The 20982-nt window shown below is 41.4% G+C and overlaps 1 protein-coding gene across 2 annotated transcripts in view; it reads left to right on the top strand.

Moving 5' to 3' along the window:
* Positions 1-20982, top strand: part of MYO1D (myosin ID) — a 356895-nt gene that overhangs the window by 106146 nt on the left and 229767 nt on the right. Inside the window, exons 5-11 of one of the 2 annotated variants that reach the window (XM_024127622.3) lie at positions 1930-1983; positions 3377-3472; positions 7608-7724; positions 9609-9812; positions 14100-14245; positions 14324-14438; positions 19119-19289. In XM_024127622.3, coding sequence (XP_023983390.1) covers positions 1930-1983; positions 3377-3472; positions 7608-7724; positions 9609-9812; positions 14100-14245; positions 14324-14438; positions 19119-19289 — 903 coding nt within the window. The remainder of the gene's footprint in view (positions 1-1929; positions 1984-3376; positions 3473-7607; positions 7725-9608; positions 9813-14099; positions 14246-14323; positions 14439-19118; positions 19290-20982) is intronic. The other variant, XM_024127623.2, reaches the window with a different exon arrangement.

The raw sequence follows: 20982 nt of genomic DNA, 5'->3' as shown, positions 1-20982 counted from the left end.
TTTCATCTATGCCCCCAACCCCATCCCCTCTGGCAACCACCAGTTTGTTCTCTGTATCTATGAGTCTGTTCATGCTGAATGTTTTTTTTTAAACCTGATTATATTAGTAGAATTTCTTTCGTTGCCCCAAAGTAGCTTTTAATCCTGTTCTCTGTCCCTTCCTGCTCCTCAGTTAGCTTTCTATGGCAAAATAATCTCTTTCTGTGTTCTCTTATTAGCACTTACAGTATCAAGCTGGGAAAAGTTATAGACTTTGTAGGTAAAGGTTTAGGTGGGAGGGGTGGTGAGGGGTGCCAACGTTTGGGTAAGGTTTAACAAAAACCCATCTAGGACTAATCACTTCTACTCCTTCTACACATCCTCCCATGTTTTTATTTTCATTGATTGGCAATCTCGTTTTCTTCTAGTTTCTCTTTGTTCACTGCTTTATAGTAACATAGATGTACTTTGTGATCTTACAGCCTAATTATGAAGCATACTGCATTTGGTCTGTGAAAACTTAGAGTGTGTTTTTATCTGCCCATGTGAATGATAGGCCCAGTTTGTAGAAGATTTCAGTTAAAACGCTCCTCTTGGGGCTGCCAGAGAGGTTGTGTCCTAACTAAACTTCAGTTAGTTAGATTCGCCTGGTTATTACAGTTAAGATTGAACTTTACTAGGTTAAGTCTCCACCTTGAATTGTACTCAGATTTGAACTGACATGCCTTCTCAGTTAAGTGTTTTCCGTCTCAGTCACACCATAGCAGTCTTTATGGCTGCAGAATGCAGTATAAATCTTATTTTTGTCTGTTAAACTGAAGTCAGACTGTTAAGGAAATCTTGTTTTATCAGAGTCAGTTGAAAAATGACAGGAAATGCCAGTTATTATCAGTCTTTTTTCCAGAATGTTTCATGGCTTCACTTTAAGTACATGCTCAATCAAAAGAATACCCTTGAATGAACATACATTTTGAGTCCTCTCTCAAGAGCAATCTTTTTGAAACCATCTAAAGCAGAGGTCTCTGTATATGGATTTTGTTCAGCTCACTTTATTACAGGATATAAAGCCTTGCTCTTTGAAATGCCAGCAGACCCTCAGGAAGGGAATGTTGAGAATATTCCTCCCTAAACATTCCTTCCTATTCTCCCCACTTGCAATCCCCCCACCCAAAAAATTTCCTCTTTAGGCTCTAGGTTTAAAAAATCAAAATAGCTTCATTTTCAGAAAGTTTAAGGAGCTCTGTTTTTAAAAGAGTAAAAAGAATTATCAACAAATTGCACAGAAAACCCCGTAGAGATCTAGTTTTAGGTTGGTCCCATCCGTGCGGTCTTTAGGACATTTCAATGCACTGTTGATACAGGATTCCCTGGGAAAGTGGCTCTCGTTTTCTTTTAGGAGTACATTCTCGATTAATGATTTTTTTAAAATTTGTTTTATTGAAGTCTAGTTGATTTACAATATGTTAATTTCTGCCATACAGCACAGTGATTCAGTTATATATGTATATTCTTTTTCATATCCTTTTCCATTATGGTTTATCACAGGATATTAAATATAGTTCCCTGTGCTATACAGTAGGCCCTTGTTGTTTATTCATTATATATTATATATTCTATAATAGTTTGCATATGCTAATCCCAAACTCCCAATCCATCCCCCACATCCCCTCTCCCCTTTGGAGATCACAAGTCTGTTCTCTATGTCTGTGAGTCTGTTTCTGTTTTGTAAATAAGTTCATTTGTATTATTTTTTAGATTCCACATATAAGTGATATCATATGGTATTTGTCTTTCTCTTTCTGACTTGCTTCACTTAGTATGGTAATCTCTAGGGCCATCCATGTTGCTCCAAATGGCATTATTTCATTCTTTTTTATGACTGAGTGGTATTCCGTTGTATATATGTCCCTCATCAGATTAATGATTTTAATGTGCTTTTTTTTTTTTTAGTCTAGAGTGATTGTGCAACAGCCAGGAGAAAGAAGCTTTCATTCTTTCTATCAGGTTAGTAATCTGTTATGCAGATAATCAACCATTTGCTCAGTTGCGCAGGAAATCGATGTTTTTATTTGGGGCTCTCTCCTGTCCTGTGCCTCCCATGCCTCCATTGGCCCGTGATACGTTACACATGCGTGCACCCTACCCCGTGGGCTTCTTCAGAGACTTGACGAGCATGGCTGTTATAAAGAGCTAGCAGGTGGTTAACCAACCGGACGACTGCCTTAGTTGAGCATCCCTTGTGTTTCTTTGCAGTGTAGGTAACATTTTAATGACCCTAGAAGCTTTTGAAATGGTACATTCTGAATATGTTAAATTAATTTTGTCTTATTTTTGAATTGAAGCTTTTGTTCCCATTTTGGGGTGTTCCAGAGATGGGAATAGAAATTCAGGTTGTTTTCGTTAAAAAAATCAATTTTAAAAATCCAATAGTTACATCTTTTCAGTAAACCGAAGTGTGCAGTTTAATATAAAGGATTTAAATGTATTGCCTTCTAAAATGTATGTTCTATGTAGAAGGACTATGCGTATTGTATTTGTGTTTTTGGTGACAGTTCGCCATGTTTCCAATAAACTAGCTTTCTACCAAATATAAGAGTTCTGTTCGTTTCAAGAGCCCATAACTTTTTCCACACTTGAATGAAAGTGTTGGAATTTGTCTTTGTCCAACACTACAGTCCTGGTTACCCAGTTGTCCTTTCCTGGGATACAGAGATTGATGAGGAAAAGCTGTTTGTTTCCAGTGTAATTCAACATATGACTGGCTGCTGACACCTCTTAGTTCTGAGGCAATATTGACTTTTTCTGAATTTGAAACATAACCCTATACTGTCCAGATAACAAGGCCGCTAAGCACATGACCACCACAGAGCGCAAGCGCCTGTTTTACAAATGGCCACAGTCGAAGCAAAACCTTTCACGCCAGTTATGTTGTGAAAGGGCTAAGACTTTTTAAAGTAATTTTCCTCATGACTGTATAACATTGTCAATCACTGATGATGCTGAAGCCATTACCTTCGAGGTTTAAAAAAAAAAAAAAAAATCTTCAAAGCTAGAAACAGGACGACCTAAGTGAATTAGCCCAGAAAATGAAAAAAAAGCTAGACTACCAGTAAGAATACATGGTGTGTTGGGTTCAGGATGTATTTTGCTAACTTATTATTTTTTTTTTTTTGCGGTACGCGGGCCTCTCACTGTTGCGGCCTCTCCCGTTGCGGAGCACAGGCTCCGGACGCGCAGGCTCAGCGGCCATGGCTCACGGGCCCAGCCGCTCTGCAGCATGTGGGATCTTCCCCGACGGGGGTACGAACCCGTGTCCCCTGCATCGGCAGGCGGACTCTCAACCACTGCGCCACCAGGGAAGCCCTTGCTAACTTATTTTTAATTAAATATTTTTCAGCTACTCCAAGGAGGTTCAGAGCAGATGCTCCGCTCTCTGCATCTCCAGAAATCCCTTTCATCCTACAGTTACATCCATGTTGGAGCCCAATTAAAGGTAAGCGTTTCCTCTTTGAGATGATTCAGAAATAGAATCAGAGAATCAGAAGGGACATTAAATAATTATCTGGTCCAGCCTGCTGCCTTTAGGCAAATGAATGGCTCTTTTATTCTATTCTATTTTTAAAATTCTCAGGGACAGAGATTCAATATATTATTGACTCAATAACTTGCTTAATAACCCATTACTGTATTTTATCACCATCCGATAGGAAAGAAGTTTCTCTCTTACGATCTGGTGGGGTTTTTAAAAATTTTTAATCCTATTACTTTTATTTTGACACTATAAAAATATTGTTACAAGTAGGAAATCTATCGCAAAAGAAGGTACTATATCATTTGGCCAAAGGCAAGTTGGTAAGACAAAAGAAAGTTTAAAAGCACTGTGGTATTAAGTAAGTAAGTAAGTAAGTAAGTAAGTAAGTAAATAAATAAATAAGCAAGCCAAGCAAGCACTGTGGTTGAAAATGGATATCACAGATTGCCATTCACTATTTTTTCCAATAATGAGTTTGATGTATCCTAGAAATAGTTTTGTGACCCTTGGAGCATTTCTATCCTGCCTTCAATTTTTTTCCCCTTCCTTTGCATGTAAGCCCTTGCTCACACATATGCAGATCTTTTTGCCCTTTTATTTCTAATTAGTTTTCTGCTATATATATAATACAATTTCTGCTAGCCATTTTATACCTAATCCTAGTAATGTAGTAGCTTATTGATGATAGGTTATAAAACAGTAATTGCAGTGTTATCCAGTTTTGTTGGGGGAAAGGTGTGTGTGTGTGCGTGTGTATGTATGTGTGTGTGTGTGTGTATACACACACACATACACACATACATACGCACACACATATACACACATACGTGAAATAAGATTTGGAGGGAAATAGACTAGGGTTTTACTTGTTTACTCTGGATGTATGAGATTATGGGTATTTGTGGTGTTCTGCTTTTTCCACGTTTCACATTTCTTCTATAATTAAAAATGCACAGCTTTTATAGTTGGGGGAAAAATAAAAGAATTTATAAAAGGAAATAAGCTAGATGTGGGAGGTGTTTCTTTTTTTTTTTGTAATTTTTTCTCTTCATCTTAAGCTAATTATACCTGCATTACTGGTTTAATGGTATTTTTATTATTGTGCATATAAATAAATGATATTTAGCATTTTGCAATTAATTTTCCATTGTTTGAAATTTAAGTTGCACGAATTTTTTACTTTTACAGTCATCTGAGAACAGGATGTTTGGCTGAAAATTAATTAAAAGCGAACAAAGCACCAGAGGGCAGTACTCCAGCTTTCTGAGAATAGGTCAGAGGTACTTAAAGATGTATAAAGGATTGTAAAATCAACACTTAAAAAGCCAGTGACTGAAAATATTCTTTTTAAATCAGATTGTCTTATTGACCAAGTGGCTTTTGGCCCGGTCATGTAGAGCCCCACAGAAAGCAAGTATTAAATAAACATTTAGCCTTTTTTTCAAAGCTAAATTTAGCTTAGGTTCCCTTTCCATCAAAGTTTTCCATTCCTATTCCTCCCCCTCCTTTTTTTCTGCCTCTCTAATAAAAACAAAGAAGCAATACATGATCACAGTCAAAACCTAAAATAAAGATGAACCAAAAGAAATAAAAATATGCTAAAGCTCACTATCCAGAGATAATTATTGATAACAACAGTTTATGTGTATATATTTATTCATGGAATCATATAATAAATCCTGATGAAATAAACCTTTTATTATAATATAATCATTAATATCTTCCCATGTAAACAAATATAAATTAATAGAATGATTTTAGTAACTATAAAGTATTGCACTCTGTGTATCATACTTTTACTTAGCTATTCTAAAATATAGGACTCATGTACAATTACGACCCTGTGGGTTGCAGGTAAGGTAAGACCCAATTAAAAGTCACCAAAAACAATAAGGAACTTGGTTTTCTCACATAACAAGAAGCCCTAGGATGGGGCAGTTCCAGACGTGGTTAATTCAGTGCCTTAACAATGTTGATAGGGACCCAGATGTTCGTTTGTTTCTCCCACTTACCAGTTCTGCCATCCTCACTGGATCGAGCTGGTCTACCACAGCTGATTTTCCTCATGGTCCCCAAATGGCAGCAGCAGTTCTAGGAGTCACAGGCAGAGGAAACGTTCCTGGCCGTAACCCTTGATAAGCTAGGGAAACCTCATGTCTTATGGACCGGAGTGGCATCACATGTCCATGGCTGACCAATCACTTGGTAAAGGGAATAAGGTCCCTGTGATTTGTTTAGACCAATGAAGATTTACCTCCTGAGGCTGGCACCAGTTCTGAAGAACGGGTGCACTCAGAGAGGGGTAAACAAATCGGGCTTCTATCAACAAGAACGAAGTGGGGCTGGGGAATGCCTGTTAGGTAAGCAGCTGACAGTTCTCAATAGGACACGTAGACTTTGTGTCTGGTTTCTTTGCAGTTTCGACATGGTTGCAGCTTCTAATAATAGAAATATCTGATACTCGAGTGCTTTTTATGTGCTCGGAACTAGGGAGGTGCTTTATATAAATTCTCATTCCATTCCCACAACAACCCTGTAAGAAAGGTATTGTTATGCCCATTGTACCCATGAGGAAATTGAGACTTGACAAGGTTAACTCTCTCACTCACAGACCTGGGAGGGGGAAGAGCTTGCCTGGTCGCGTCCTGGACGTTAGAGGGACACATGCTCATCAGGCAGAGGGGAATCCTCCCTGTGCTCTTCCTTAGCAGGTGAGCATCAGGCCAGGTCTCTGTGTCCCGGCCAGAGCAGAAACTCACCAAGGAAGAGATCAGGCCCCGCGCAGATGCTGCTTTGGGAAGACTGCTAAGATAGGCAGTTACCGTTGCTTTATTGTAAATTTTATTGACACGCTTGTATTTCCAACCTGAGGGCTACAGATCCTCAAGGCGGGCGATTTATCTTTGAACCCCTGTCTTAGTCTAGCTGGGCTGCTAACAACAGAAATACCATAAACTGGGGTGCCTTATACACAACAAAGGTTGATTTTCACAGTTCTGGAGGCTGGGAAGTCCAAGATCAAGGCACCTGCGGAGTCAGTGCACGCTTCCTGGTTCAAAGGTGGTGCCTGCTTGCTGTGTCCTCACAGGGCAGAAGGGCCAGGGTTCTCTGGGTCTCTTTCATATGGGCACCAATCCATTGTAAGGGCTTCACCCTCAAGACCTAATCACCTCCCAGAGACCCCACCTCTTAACACCATCACCTTGGGGGTTAGGATTTCAACATACAAATTTGGGGGTCAGGGGACAGACATTTATTCTACAGCAGCACTTCTGTGCCATTTAAAGATCTGACTTGCTGGGGCTTCCCTGGTGGCGCAGTGGTTGAGAGTCCACCTGCCGATGCAGGGGACACGGGTTCGCGCCCCGGTCTGGGAGGATCCCACATGCCGCGGAGCGGCTGGGCCCGTGAGCCATGGCCGCTGAGCCTGCGCGTCCGGAACCTGTGCTCCGCAACGGGAGGGGCCGCAACAGTGAGAGGCCCGCGTACCGCAAAAAAAAAAAAAAAAAGATCTGACTTGCTGAATGTTTGTTGAATGCCTGAAAAAGTGAAGTGATAGTCCCAGACCAGTTCCTAGCTTGCTGAATGATCAAGGCAGGCCACTTGGCTTTGGGAGGCCTGCTCTTCCTCACCTGTGGAGTAGAAAGCTTGACCGTACAAGCGTGGGAGTGTTGTTCCCAGCCTGGACAAGACTAACTGTGGAACAGAAAGCCACAGACGACAGTAGCTAGGCATATGTCTCGGAGGCTCCGTCAGTCAGAGTTTCCATTTGTGGTCTCATATCTCATGCCACTTCCTCCACTCATCCTGGAGCTTCTCTGAGCCAGCTCAGGACTTGCTTCCTCCCGAAGGTTCCAGAAATGTTCCTGGTGCTTGTCTTAGGTGACGGCGACTTTCACAATTGGGCATTGTGGGTGCCGCGTTATGTTTCTACCCCTGAGATCATTTTTATTTTCTTTGGATCCCCATCATCCCTTCAATGACTTACTCCAAAGGCATCAAGACCTTGGCTACACTTGAATTTAGCCTCATAGTTTTGGGATGTTAATGCTCACATGCAGTGTCTGTGACCTCAGTTTCCTGTTTTCATTCCTAGTCGTCTATCAATGATGCCGCAGAATTCAAAGTAGTAGCTGACGCCATGAAAGTCATTGGCTTCCAACCTGAGGAGATTCAAACAGTGTATAAAATTTTGGGTGCTATTCTTCACTTGGTGAGTAGGGACGCCTTTCAGAATTCTTCGCCTCCCTGTGGGACAAGGATGTTTTTTCAGAAGGTTTGGGGTTTTGTAAAAAGTAATTTATGTAGAGAAAATTCCTCTGACATTTTGAAGAAATTACTCTCTCTGTAGTTTCCTCCAATGTGTTATAATAATATGAGGGATTTTCCAAGCCACTGTGGGTTTTGAGACTGTGGCTTTAGTTCACTGCCTTCCCGGTATGTCAGACTTCGAACTGGTTAATTTCAAAGGTAAAAGAGTTCAGCAGTGATGTGACCACCAGTGGGATAAGCTAAAATCTTTTGAACAGAGCAAATTTCTAAAGGCATTTGAAGCATGGAATCATAGATTTCTAGAACTAGAATTTTGATGATCTCATTTTATAGATTGGAAATGACTGGCTTAAAAGCACATCCAGTTCATTGCAGCCAACACCACCGACCACCCTGGCCCACTTATGCACAGGTTATTTTCCACACATCACACCAACCTTAGAAGTAAAGAACCATCGGTCGGAGTCCTTTCATTACTGTCTGTGATTAGAGATGTTGAAAACATAATGAACGTGTAACCTGGTAGTAAATGAGTGACAACATGGATACAAATCTGGAGTAAAAACGACCTTTCGCTTTCCTGTGGCGAGATTTAACTCTAAGTGAATCAGAAATACACAGGACCTATATGAAAAATATTATATAGCAGTATATAAACAATCTCTTAAATGTTCCTGACTAGGAAAACTTTACCATTCTAAATTGTCTCATCCTTTCAACTAGTTTATAAATACGGTGCTACAATAATCCTTCAGAATCCAAAGAGGAATTTTGTTTTTCATTTGACATAATGATTGTAGAATTTATGTAGAACAATAAACATGTAAGAAGGTCCAATAAAATGTGTTAGGGTAGGGGGAGCAGGGGAGAGGAGGCATGACTAATTCCACCAGGTTTAAAATGATAGTAAAAGCCACAGTACTTTAAAACTTGCTGCATAAATTCAGCACCAGATTAATCAACAGATTAGTTCATGTTCTGGACACTTGGTAGATGGCTAATAAGTATTTGTTGCTTACTGACTGAGTGGAATATAAATAGACTCAAAAACTTGGTGGAAATTAATATGTAATAAAGGTGATATTTCAAATCAGGAGGAAAAGCTAGACTATTTGATTAATGGTGTCGGAGCAACTAACCCTCTGAAAAAATAAAGTTAAATTCTTACTTTACACCACATACCAACATACATTCTGGTGGATAAAAAGCTTAAATGTAAGAATAGCTGTATGAGGAATAGAGGAAAATATTAAATATTCATAAAATCTTCAGAGTAGGAATGATCTAAGTATAACACCAAAGAAAGAAAAACCCTGAAGCAAATGATTCATAGATTTGACTACATAAAAATGTAAAATTTCCATCCATCAAAAACATATGCTGAGGGCTTCCCTGGTGGCGCACTGGTTGAGAGTCCGCCTGCCGATGCAGGGGACACAGGTTCGTGCCCCAGTCCGGGAAGATCCCACATGCCGCGGAGCGGCTGGGCCCGTGAGCCATGGCCGCTGAGCCTGCGCGTCCGGAGCCTGTGCTCCGCAACGGGAGAGGCCACAGCAGTGAGAGGCCCGCGTACTGCAAAAAAAAAAAAAAGAAAAAAGAAAGAAAACAAACATGCTGAAAATTAAAATATAGATGAGTGTCTGGAGAAGGAAGAAATGCATAAACACTAGGTTTTTATACCTTGCGATATTAATGTATTTAGGAAAATAGGCACTCCAAACACGGTCCCTTGGAATTCTCTCTTCAACTAGCAAATATATCCCTGACATCGTTTTTCAGAATCTCATTGGAAGTGGTGTGTCTTGGTTTTTCTCTTCTGATACAGGGAAATTTAAAGTTTGTAGTGGATGGTGACACGCCTCTGATTGAAAATGGCAGGCTTGTATCTATCATAGCAGAATTGCTGTCCACCAAGACAGACATGGTTGAGAAAGCCCTCCTTTACCGGACGGTGGCTACGGGTCGTGATGTCATCGACAAGCAACACACAGAACAGGAAGCCAGCTACGGCAGGGATGCCTTTGCTAAGGTGGGGTTTTAAAGGCATTGTGTCTGCCTTGCGAGGGTTCTGGTACCAAAATTTCTAACATCATGGGGAGGAGGTGTTTCCATACACCACCAGTTCTCTGTGATACAAGCTGGGTGTCCTACAGTTTAACTCAATTCTAACACTGTCTACCGGAGATGGTATCACATCCCACTGGTTAAGGGCTCAGTCCCCCAAGCCTGTCCCCCAACACACACACACACACACACACACACACACACACACACACACACACACACACACACACACACACGCTTATCACCTGTGCTTCTGACCAACCACCTATAGATGGGAAGTACCAACAACCTCCTCCTTGGATTCCATTAATTGCTAGAGTGGCTCACAGAACTCAGGGAAACATTTATTTACATTTCCCGGTTATTAAAGGATATGATAAAGGATACAGACCAACAGCCAGATGAAGAGATTTACAGGGCAAAGTCTGGGAAGGTCCCGAGGACAGGAGCTTCCGTCCCCATGGGGTTGGGGTACGTCACCCTCCCAATGTGTGGATGTGTTCGCCAACTGGGAAGCTCCCAAACCCTGTACTTTGGGGATATTATGGCGCTTCCTCGTGTAGGCATGGTCAATTATTAACTCCATTTCCAGCCCCTCTTCCCTCTCTGGAGGATGAGAGGCGGGACTGGCAATTCTAAACTTCTAAGCATGGCTTGGTCTTCCTGGTGCCCGGCCCCCAGCTAGGAGCACACTCAGAGTCACCTCCGCAGAGTAAAGATGCTCCTAATGCTCTTATCACTCAGAAATGTACAAGGGTTTTAGGAGCCCCGGGTCAGGGATGGGGTCCAAGACAAATATCAGAACAAGAGATGCTCTGAGTGTTCTTATCACTTAGGAAATTACAAGGGTTTCAAGAGCTCTGTGCCAGGAACCAGGGACAGAGACCAGTATATTTTCTATTATCTCACAGCCTGGTGTTGATCTCAGTTTCATTTGTAGTGAAATTCTATGAGGAGGTGATCAAGACGTTCCTTGAAAGTAGGTTAAGCCTTTTGAAACCAGAATGGTACTTTTTGACCATCACGGTCTCAGAACACCCCATGGCTGTGAGCACCGCTGCCAGAAACATTCTCAGAAAAGCAGAAGCCGACTGACTGGGGAGCTCAGGGCCCCTCGCTTGCACAGGCCCCTTTTGTGGCCCTTCGTTTTGCTTTCCTCACTTGATAATGCTTCGTGCAAGTCCCTTTCAAGCCAATTGATGGACCCATTGTTTTAGTGTCTGTGTGGTGATGGGACCATAATTTATTAACCATCCACCTCTATGTCATTCACCTTGTTCCCTTTTTTTTTGCCACTACAAAGAATGCTGCAAATCCTTGTCCATCTTTCCTTACACACCAGTGCTTTTACTTCAGTTAGATGGCCTGCCAGGAATGAGCAGGTCAAAGGACACCCTGATCTGAGGCTTTAAGTGACTGATTTTCTGGGTGTACAGTGATACCTCATTGTTACTTTAGTTTTCATCGCTAGTGTATTTGAGCATCTTTTCCTATTTTTGTAGAGTATTTACATCTGTTCTGAGAATTGCTTGGGTATATGCTTTGTACATTTTTCTTTGGGGCTGTTATCTTTTTATTGTCCATTTGTAAGAGCTCATAACTTTAACCTATTGTCTGTTATCCATGTGGCAAATATTTTATTTTCCCAAGTTAACATTTTCTCTTTTTCTTGTTTGCTGGTTGATTAGGTTGCTACATATTCCATTTTTTACCCCTGTAAACCTCTTGCTTGGTTTTTAGTCTTCAGAGGAATTTGAATTTATCCAAATGCAATGGAGAGTGGCATATTTTAAGCAGAGATAATGTCATCAAGTTTGAATTTTTAAAATGATGGCTCTGACCTTAGTATGAGAATCTTATGGGGCAGTGGGTAGGGCAAGGGTGGAAGCAAAGAGACCAATTAAGAGGATATTTCAGTAATCCAGGAGGATGATGATAGCAGCTTGGACAGGGAAAGTAGCAGTGGAAATGGGGAAAAGAGGATGATTTGAGACAAACTGTATCTGGAGAATAAAATCCACAGGACCTGTTGTTCTGGGGATGATGGAATCAAGGATAATTTCTGACATGGTCCAACCCACTTCTCCTGTCTCATTTCCTGCCATATTCCAGACTCGTTTCTTTACCACATGAGACTTCTCTCAGGCCTTACATGTTGTCTTTATCCCTTTATCCTTCCAGCCACAGGGCCTCTGCACATGCTGTTTCCTCTGCCTGGATTGTTCTTCTCTCCCCTCTCACCTGGTTAACTCTTACCATCCTTCTGATGTCAGCCCACTTTCTCAGAGAAGCCATCCCTGGCCTTTCTGAACACTGAACAGGTTGAAGTCTCCTCACATCCCATGCACCTCATCTGTGTGCGCGCGTGTGTGTGATTTTCCTTCACTCTACTCCCTGAGCTCCTTGGAGGCAGAGACAATGTTCATGTTACTTGGTACAGTGTCTCCCACAAACTGCACAGAGCAAGTACCCAGCAAACATTTAATGAGTGAATAAATCCCCAAGTTTCTGTCTCTATTTATTTATGGTTCAAAGTTGGGTAGGAAGGACTTCCCTGGTGGCGCAGTGGTTAAGAATCCGCCTGCCAAGGCAGGGGACACGGGTTCGAGCCCTGGTCCAGGAAGATCCCACATGCCGCAGAGCAACTAAGCCCGTGCACCACAACTACTGAGCCTACGCTCTAGAGCCCGCGAAGCCACAACTACTGAGCCCGCATGCCCACAACTACCGAATTCTGCGCACCTAGAGCCCGTGCTCCTCAACAAGAGAAGCCACCGCGTTGAGAAGCCCGCACAATGCAACAGAGTAGCCCCCGCTCGCCGCTACTAGAGAAAGCCCACGCACAGCAGTGAAGACCCAACACAGCCAAAAATAAAAATTAATTAATTAATTAAATTAAAAAAAAAAAGTTGGGTAGGAACAGTTTTAGGAGGTGGGAAGATCAATAGTCCAGACAGGACATAAGTTTGAGACAGCTGTGAGACATCCAAGAGTGTTGTCAGGTAGGCAGTCAGACACGGGAGCCTGGAGCTCAGAGGAGAGATCTGCATTCAGGTGATACATTTAGGGGTAATATTGTATCACCGTTCTTTAATATTGTATGAAATGACTTAAAGAGGAAGAGATAGGGAGTGAAGAGAAGAGGGGGCTAGGAAGAGCTCCAACTTCTAGAGATCAGGTAGAGGAGGAGACCTACTAAAGGTCACCGTTAAGGAGCAGCCAGTGAGATAAGAGGAAAATTAAGAAAGTGTGGATTCAGGACTTCCCCGGGGGTCCATTGGTTAAGACTTCACTCTTCCACTGCAGGGGGCGTGGGTTCGATCCCTGGTTGGGGAACTAAGTGCCCGCATGCCACCTGGCATGGCCAAAAACAAACAGACAAACAAGAAAGTGTGATATTACAAATCCCAGAGAGCAGAATGTTTCAAGACAAGAGTAGGAAATTGGGGTGAGTGATGCTGAGTATCTGAGTAAGATGTCCCTATAGAGGTACAAGAAAGGGTCCATATAGAGGTGCTTGGGGTCCTTGATGAGCCATTTCAACGGAGTCCTGAGACAGAAGTGAAGAGGAGTGGCTGGAAGCGTAAAGGGGGGAGGGGGAGGGGAGGAATGGAGGTGATGTGTATAGATGTGTGTAGGTGAAGAGAGTGGGTTGCTGGAGGGAGACGTGAAGGAAAGGCTTTCTAAAGATGTGACGTTGCAGTGCACATTTGTGTCAGGATGTGAATGTGTGTGTGTGTGGTGCCTTTGTCCCTGTGTGTGTTTGCGTGTGTATCCTTGTGCATTGACTGTGTATTTTGATTCTCAAGGAATTCGAAATGGTGGCCTTTTGGCTCAGATCTTTATTTAGCATTATAAATCAATGTTTATATATTTAGAATCCATAGGGCGTAGAGCTCATTGGTTCTCTGCTTTTTCTCGTTGATGAGATTAAAATAAAGCAATGAAGCGACTTACATGAGGCAGTAGGCAAATTATTGGTATTAGCAGGGCACAGAAACACACCTAAGGAATGTTGGTGGAATACAACACATGTAGTGACCCGTAATAATCTTTTAAAACGCCAAACGTCATGCTACGTCATATAATTTTTAAACAGATGATCTGCATTTCTCATTTTTCAGCTTTTAGAGGATTAACAGCCGTGCTAAACGGTAAGGAGGCGGTCAATAGGAATTTAAAACTTAGCACAAATCCAAACAGGGGACTCATTTCCAATGGGCAAGAATTTACGATGTCATTTTCATCCCAGGCCATATATGAGCGCCTTTTTTGTTGGATTGTTTCTCGCATCAATGGTAGCATAGAGGTCAAGAACTCTGACACCACCATCCACGGGAAGAACACTGTTATTGGTGTCTTGGATATCTACGGCTTTGAAATCTTCGACAACAACAGGTAAACCGATAAGTTACTGAAAACCCTATTGTTTATTTTTGTTATTTGTTTGAGCCTAATTGATGCCTTTTCTTGCAGCTTTGAACAATTCTGCATCAATTACTGCAATGAGAAGCTCCAGCAGCTGTTTATTCAGCTGGTCCTGAAGCAAGAACAGGAGGAGTACCAGCGGGAAGGGATCCCCTGGAAGCACGTGAGTGGGACTCGCACAGACTGTTTGTGATCACGTCAACCCTTAGCATCTTGGGTATCTGCTGATCTTCTCGGGTGCTTGAAACACCTAAACCTTAGCTTTCCTTTTTGGGGTATTGAAATAGTACAGTTCATTTTCAGGGTTGATAGGTGGGATTTCTCTAATTTGGTCGACTGTCTGGTTGGTGCCCAGAAAAGGCGGAGTTAAAAATCAGTAAACTTACGTTCACTTTACAGCTGATACCACATAGTTTTTTGATTCACATCTGTCTATTAGAGTTTAGCATCATTTATAAGTTATTCAGAGCACCACCTCATGCCTTCAATAGGCTGAACTTTCCTGCCAAATTGAGTTTCTTCCCCTTCCTTCTTTCTTTTTTTGCTCTTATTTCTCCTTTTTTCTTCTCCTACTTTGTAAGCCAAGTGGCATTTTATTGTCTTTGGTTAATGAGGTTCATATTCCCTGAAACCCATGCATGAAAACAGGTGTATTAACTTTGATTTCCATTTACTTTCCTTTGTGTCACACAACAGTTATCACCTCTCTTCTCCTGGCTCTCTGTGAACTTTGTATTTGTCACTAGTCCGATAAGATACAGCCAGACAGTATGATTGATGCAGGGTGCAATGCCACAGATCACAGCTAAAAACATGACAGTGAGACCTCCTGCTCACGATAGAAATGGGACCTTGTAATTTTCTTTGAAATTTCTATTTTCAAACAATTTTGAGGACAGACGTGAAAAATTCAAAAACTTCTGAGTTTCCATAAATTTCTGTGTTTATCCTTTTGCCAAATAGTATAGACAATGAAGTCCGTATTTGTATTTTGATATCCAATGTAAGCAGTAAAAAGCTATTTGAAATGCTGTATTTAAATTACTTTTATATTCCTTCCCATCTTCCTACTTTCCATCTCCTCTCATTCAGAAAAAGGAGATACAGGTATAATAACTAGCTTTCCTGCTTCAAATTTCTTCTTTGCCTTTCATCCATCGTGTGTTAAATATTAGAATACCGTAACAATTTTGTTCAAGTATAGTAGTATGAATTCTGCGTATTTACAAATAAAGCAAAGGGTGTATTATTACTTTTTAATAGGAATACCTGCAGTTTTGATTTAAAGAGTGAAGTCTCATCACATATTTAAGATGTAATTCAATTCAATTAAGCTTATATGCAGCTTTCTTAGAACGAATCTGTTGCATAACATAATACACAATTATAAGTGGGGCTTAGGTTTTTATAGCAAACTTAATCATAAAACTTGTTATTCAGATGTGGTTCAGAGATACTGGTCCAGAATATCCTTTAACAATCAGAATATCAAATTCCACAGGCATAGTTGATAAAGGGAAAAGTCAACAATTGCAGGAGACTATTCCAAACATCTGAAAAAGGAGCAAAAGCCCTTTAAAACAGTTCTTAGTGAAATAAACCAAGAAAAATGTGACCTAGAGGTAACAGAAAGCTCACTCCAAAATAATAGTTACTGAATACAGCCTGGGTCCCCAAATTAGAATCTCCATTCTGGGCAAGTATTTCCTTTAAAAACCCCAAACTTGGGCTTCCCTGGTGGCGCAGTGGTTGCGCGTCCGCCTGCCGATGCAGGGGAACCGGGTTCGCGCCCCGGTCCGGGAGGATCCCACATGCCGCGGAGCGGCTGGGCCCGTGAGCCATGGCCGCTGAGCCTGCGCGTCCGGAGCCTGTGCTCCGCAACGGGAGAGGCCGCAGCAGAGGGAGGCCCGCATACCACAAAAAAAACAAAAAAACAAACAAAAAAAACCCCCAAACTTTAGAACATAGTGATTAATTAAAAAAATTTTTTATTATGGAAAATTTCAAGCATACATAAGAGCAGAGATCACAATATAATAAACTCATTGTACCCATCACTCAGCTTTAATAGTTATCAGTGAATTGCCGGTCTTGTGTCATCTGTACCCCACCCACCCCCAGATGATTTTGAAGCAAATCTCAGACATCACATTATTTCATCTGTAAATATTTCAGTATGTTTCTCTAAAAGATAAAGACTTTTATAAAAAACCATAGCCGCGACACCATTATCACACCTAAAAAATTAACAGTAATTCCTTAATGTTATCAAATATGCAGCCAGTGTTCACATTTCACATTTCCTCAATTGTCTTAGAGTTTTGCTTTTACAGTTTGTTTGAATTTGGATCCAAATAAGTTACTTACGTTGTGATTGGTTGATAGGCCTCTTGAACATCCATCGATTTTCTCCTCTCTCTCTCCTCTCTCTCTCTCTCTCTCTCTCTCTCTCTCTCTCTCTCTCTCTATTTTCCTTGCAGTCTTTTGTTGAGAGAAGAAGTCATTTCTTCTTTAGTGTTTCCCACTGTCTGGATTTTGCTAATGGGGTTCCCGAGGTCACCTAATCTGTTTCTCTGCTCCTTATATGTCCTGTGCATTGGTTATTAGATCTAGAGTCTTGACCGGTGTCAGGATCACCGTCTATTTCATAGGTGGGGTGTGAACTTCCACCGAGAGATCCATAACGTCTTGTCTCCCTAATTGGTTCGCCTTTACATGAGTTTGGTGCCGTAGTTGACAAGTCATTTTTAGGTGCTGAGAACTTGACTCTCAGGCACAAAGCTGCTCTATTTGGAGTGAGGATGGGAGGCCCAGAGCCCTGTGCCCCTGAGCTATCCCCTCTCATCTCTCTTCGTGCCCTGCATCTGCTAAGAAACCTCCTGGGCATACCAGGTTGCTGGAAGAACCTAGTTTGAAAACCACGACTGTCAGCAATGTTTGAAGCAACAGTAAACTGTGAACCAGAAGCTACTGGGCTCTTCAGCAAAGACTAATCACTTTTAGTTAGACGGTTGGAATTTGGGGAACTTAATTCTTTTGTTCTTGGCACAGAAGACTTAATCTTTAATTCCATAGTCACAAAGTCTATGATTTCAGCTGTTAATTAATACAGAGTTCCTGTTTTTTGAATATTTTCAGGATATTTTTTCCAAAGATAGAAATAACTTTTCTCCATAATGAGAAATGTAATAAGTGCCCACAATAAAAGTAAATATTTAGAGCAGGGCTTCTCCATCTCTGTACTAACATTTTAGACCAGATAACTGTTGTGAGTCTGTCCTGTGCTTTGTAGGATGTTTAGTAGTATCCCTGGCCTCTTCCCACTGGATGCCAGTAGCCTTCTACTAGGCATGACCACCTAAAATGTCTCCAGACATTGCCAAATGCCCCTGGGGGGCAAAGTCACCCTCTATTGAGAATCACTGATTTAGACAAACCAGAAAAGTATAAAAAACAAAGTAAAATCCACCCAGTTTGCAGACTTTCAGTCCATGGAATACAGAGGAGGACTTGGAAGACTAGGGATGGAGCTGAAAGCCACAGACAGATAGCTGGCATTAGCCCTTGGATTTTAAATAGCATTGAACAGGGATCCATGAGACACAGTAATACTCTATCGTGAGTGTGTCGATCTTACAGAAGGTAGTGGGGACAACTGTCAGTTCAGGTACCTCCTAAATGAGGTGGGACACATCAACACACAAGATTAAAATGTATAAGCTGCCCGTCTTCAAATGAGCTACTACAGCTTTCCTGAGTCAGGGCCATGTGTGCTTTCTGTGTGTATGGTGATATGTATGCTGCAGGCTATCAGAATAGACAGGTGTAGAAGAGGATTATTACACAAACCTTGTGTGTGCTGAAGTGGCTAAAGAGCCTGCAGTTATTTACAACTTTATTCAGCCTTGTGGAAGCAAATGAAAAGCTTATTCTTATCCTTTACGGATACTTATATCTCAGAATTAAATTTTTTATATTGTACCCTGGAAACCTCTGTTAGACCCATATGTGCTTTTTAACGTTTGGAAAACTGAAGGAGATACTCTTCGGGATTTTTAGTCAGCCAGGGCCGCGTAACTAAAAATGCAGGTTCTTGGAAACACCTTAACGCCATCAAGTTCAATATCAATGAATACTTCAAGGTTTTTTGTTGGTACTTAGTGGAATCTGGGTCTTGCGGTTAACAGCCAACAGATTGAGGGATTGAGGGTCTGATGAATAAAGTTAGGTGCAGGATATGAAGACAGGATTAAAACAAGAGTTAGCGAAGGGAGGGAGAAACATTATCTACTTTATAATTTTTGCCTGGAGCTGTACTCATTTAAGACAAAATGTTTTATGATAAAAAGTCCACAAATACATTTTTAAAAATAAATTTATTTGTTTGTTTTTATTTTTGGCTCTGTTGGGTCTTCGTTGCTGGGCACGGGCTTTCTCTTGCGGCGAGCGGGGGCTGCTCTTCCTTGCGGCGCACGGGCTTCTCATTGTCGTGGCTTCTCTTGTTGCGGAGCACGGGCTCTAGAGTGCAGGCTCAGTAGTTGTGGTGCACGCGCTTAGTTGCTCCTCGACCTGTGGGATCTCCCCGGACCAGGGTTCGGACCCGTGTCCCCTGCATCAGCAGGCGAACTCTCAACCACTGTGCCACCAAGGAAGCCCCACAAATACATTTTTTTTAAAAACCTCTGTTAGAATGTGTGCTCATTTTAGCATTATCCCTCATTAGTGTTGTTCACCTCTTTGACACCAAAGTGACTTAAATTCCTGATACATATGGAGGCATTGCTGTTGCGCCTGTTCCTGGTTTCCGTGCCCTTTGGAATTGCCACTTTGCTGTGTCCTACAGATTGATTACTTCAACAATCAGCTCATCGTGGACCTCGTGGAGCAGCAGCATAAGGGCATCATTGCCATCCTGGATGACGCCTGCATGAATGTTGGCAAGGTCACCGATGAGATGTTCCTGGAAGCGCTTAACAGGAAATTGGGCAAACATGCTCATTTTTCCAGCCGAAAGGTAGTGTGTATAATGAGAACTTCCTCTCATTTTGATCATTAAGATTTTCGTAATTGAATTAAATGACTTTATATGTTGTGTTAAAAGAATGTCCACTCGAGTGAGAAAGACCATAAACATCCATGAAATGATTTATTGCTGTGGATAAATTCTGCCTTTCTGGTCTATAGGATGACGAGATTGATAGAAATCATGATGTCCAGGAGAGGGAGCTCTAGACTATTCAATTTGCTAGAAATAGGAAAAATGAACATGATTCTTTAGAAAGCATGATGTCATTTATAACCAATAGGTACAGAGTCCTTGTTCATGTGCTAGAATTTTGCCCCTGCATCCGATAATTCTGGCACTGCAAATAGCTTTTGTCCTTGACTTTTTACTGTAATCCTCAGTTATAAAAATGTAGTATGTGTTCTCTGCTGTAGTTCTTCAGACTATGTGACTTTCTTGAAAACAGAGAAATTCTAGCTGAAATCCTAGTGTTACAAAGAAACTCATTCCTTAAATGAATGGTTATCCTTCTTAAGTCCCTATTTTTCACATTCTAAAAACGTTATAAGCAGATCATATCTCCATGACAGTTGGTGGCAGTCGTGGTTATCCGACATTTGTGCTGTGCCTTGCATATCGTATGTTTGCCGTAATATTTGTCATAGAAGAGACACGCCATCATCCCTAGGTATTCCCTACAAATGTAGGCTTGTCTAGCAACCGTAAGCTGAAGGAAAAACAGGCCCCATTCTTCTTCACTTCTAGAAGGAAAGGGGCCAACGTTTCTGCTCTTCCATAATTCCATATAAATCTGTGACCCACTGCCACTTTTTAGCATGAATAAATCTGTATTCTAACTTTGTCCCTTCTGAAATTATGTAATGAGAACAGTACGTTTCCCCAGCTAACTGGAGAAAGCACAGATCATCAAGAAATAGATTACTGGCTGGTATTTATTTTAGACGAGTTTATTTCTAAAATATCCTCCTTGGTCTGTGACTGAGGACTAACCTGTAGCCTGCTGTAAGTCAGCTTTCCGGTGCTACAGTCTCATCTTTGACATTAGGGGTCGAGCTAGGGTTATTCCTTCAGTCATTTCCTATTTACAACACAAATACTTAAGTGCCTCTCATTTTCCAGGTACAATCCTGGGTGCTGGGGACAGAGCAGTGAGCCAAGTTAGAAGCCACATAAATAATTTAGAGTGGTGCTTTTAAAGACGGCATGAGTACAGGGCGAATGTCCTGTCTCTGAGGGGTTGGGTATAAATGTCCTTTATAATCACAATTCAGGTTTTGGAGACTCGCCTGGCATTGGTAGACAATCGGTGTTTGTCAAATTCAGTTGAATTGGTCACAGTCATACCAAATAGATCTTATGAAATGTTGAATTCCAAACTAAAACAGGCAAGGCTCCACTTTGTTTAAATAAATAACTATGATTCTCATGTGAGAAATCACTTCATTTTGTTATGTTTCACCTTGGCCATTTATACACTCGATTTATCAACCAAATATTTTGAAATGTAATCTCATATTTACAGTAGAAACTGTACGTACGGTACTTTTAAGCAGCTGCTACTGACTTGATAGGAAATGCTAAATAGTAATTTATCTGTGGAGATGGAATTTTTTCTCTTTCCTTTCTTTTCTTTTTTGCGGTATGCGGGCCTCTCACTGTTGCGGCCTCTCCCGTTGCGGAG

The sequence above is a fragment of the Physeter macrocephalus genome, chromosome 14 (genome assembly GCF_002837175.3).
Source record: "Physeter macrocephalus isolate SW-GA chromosome 14, ASM283717v5, whole genome shotgun sequence".
NCBI lineage: Eukaryota > Metazoa > Chordata > Mammalia > Artiodactyla > Physeteridae > Physeter > Physeter macrocephalus.
This window is presented reverse-complemented; position numbering and strand designations above follow the sequence as displayed.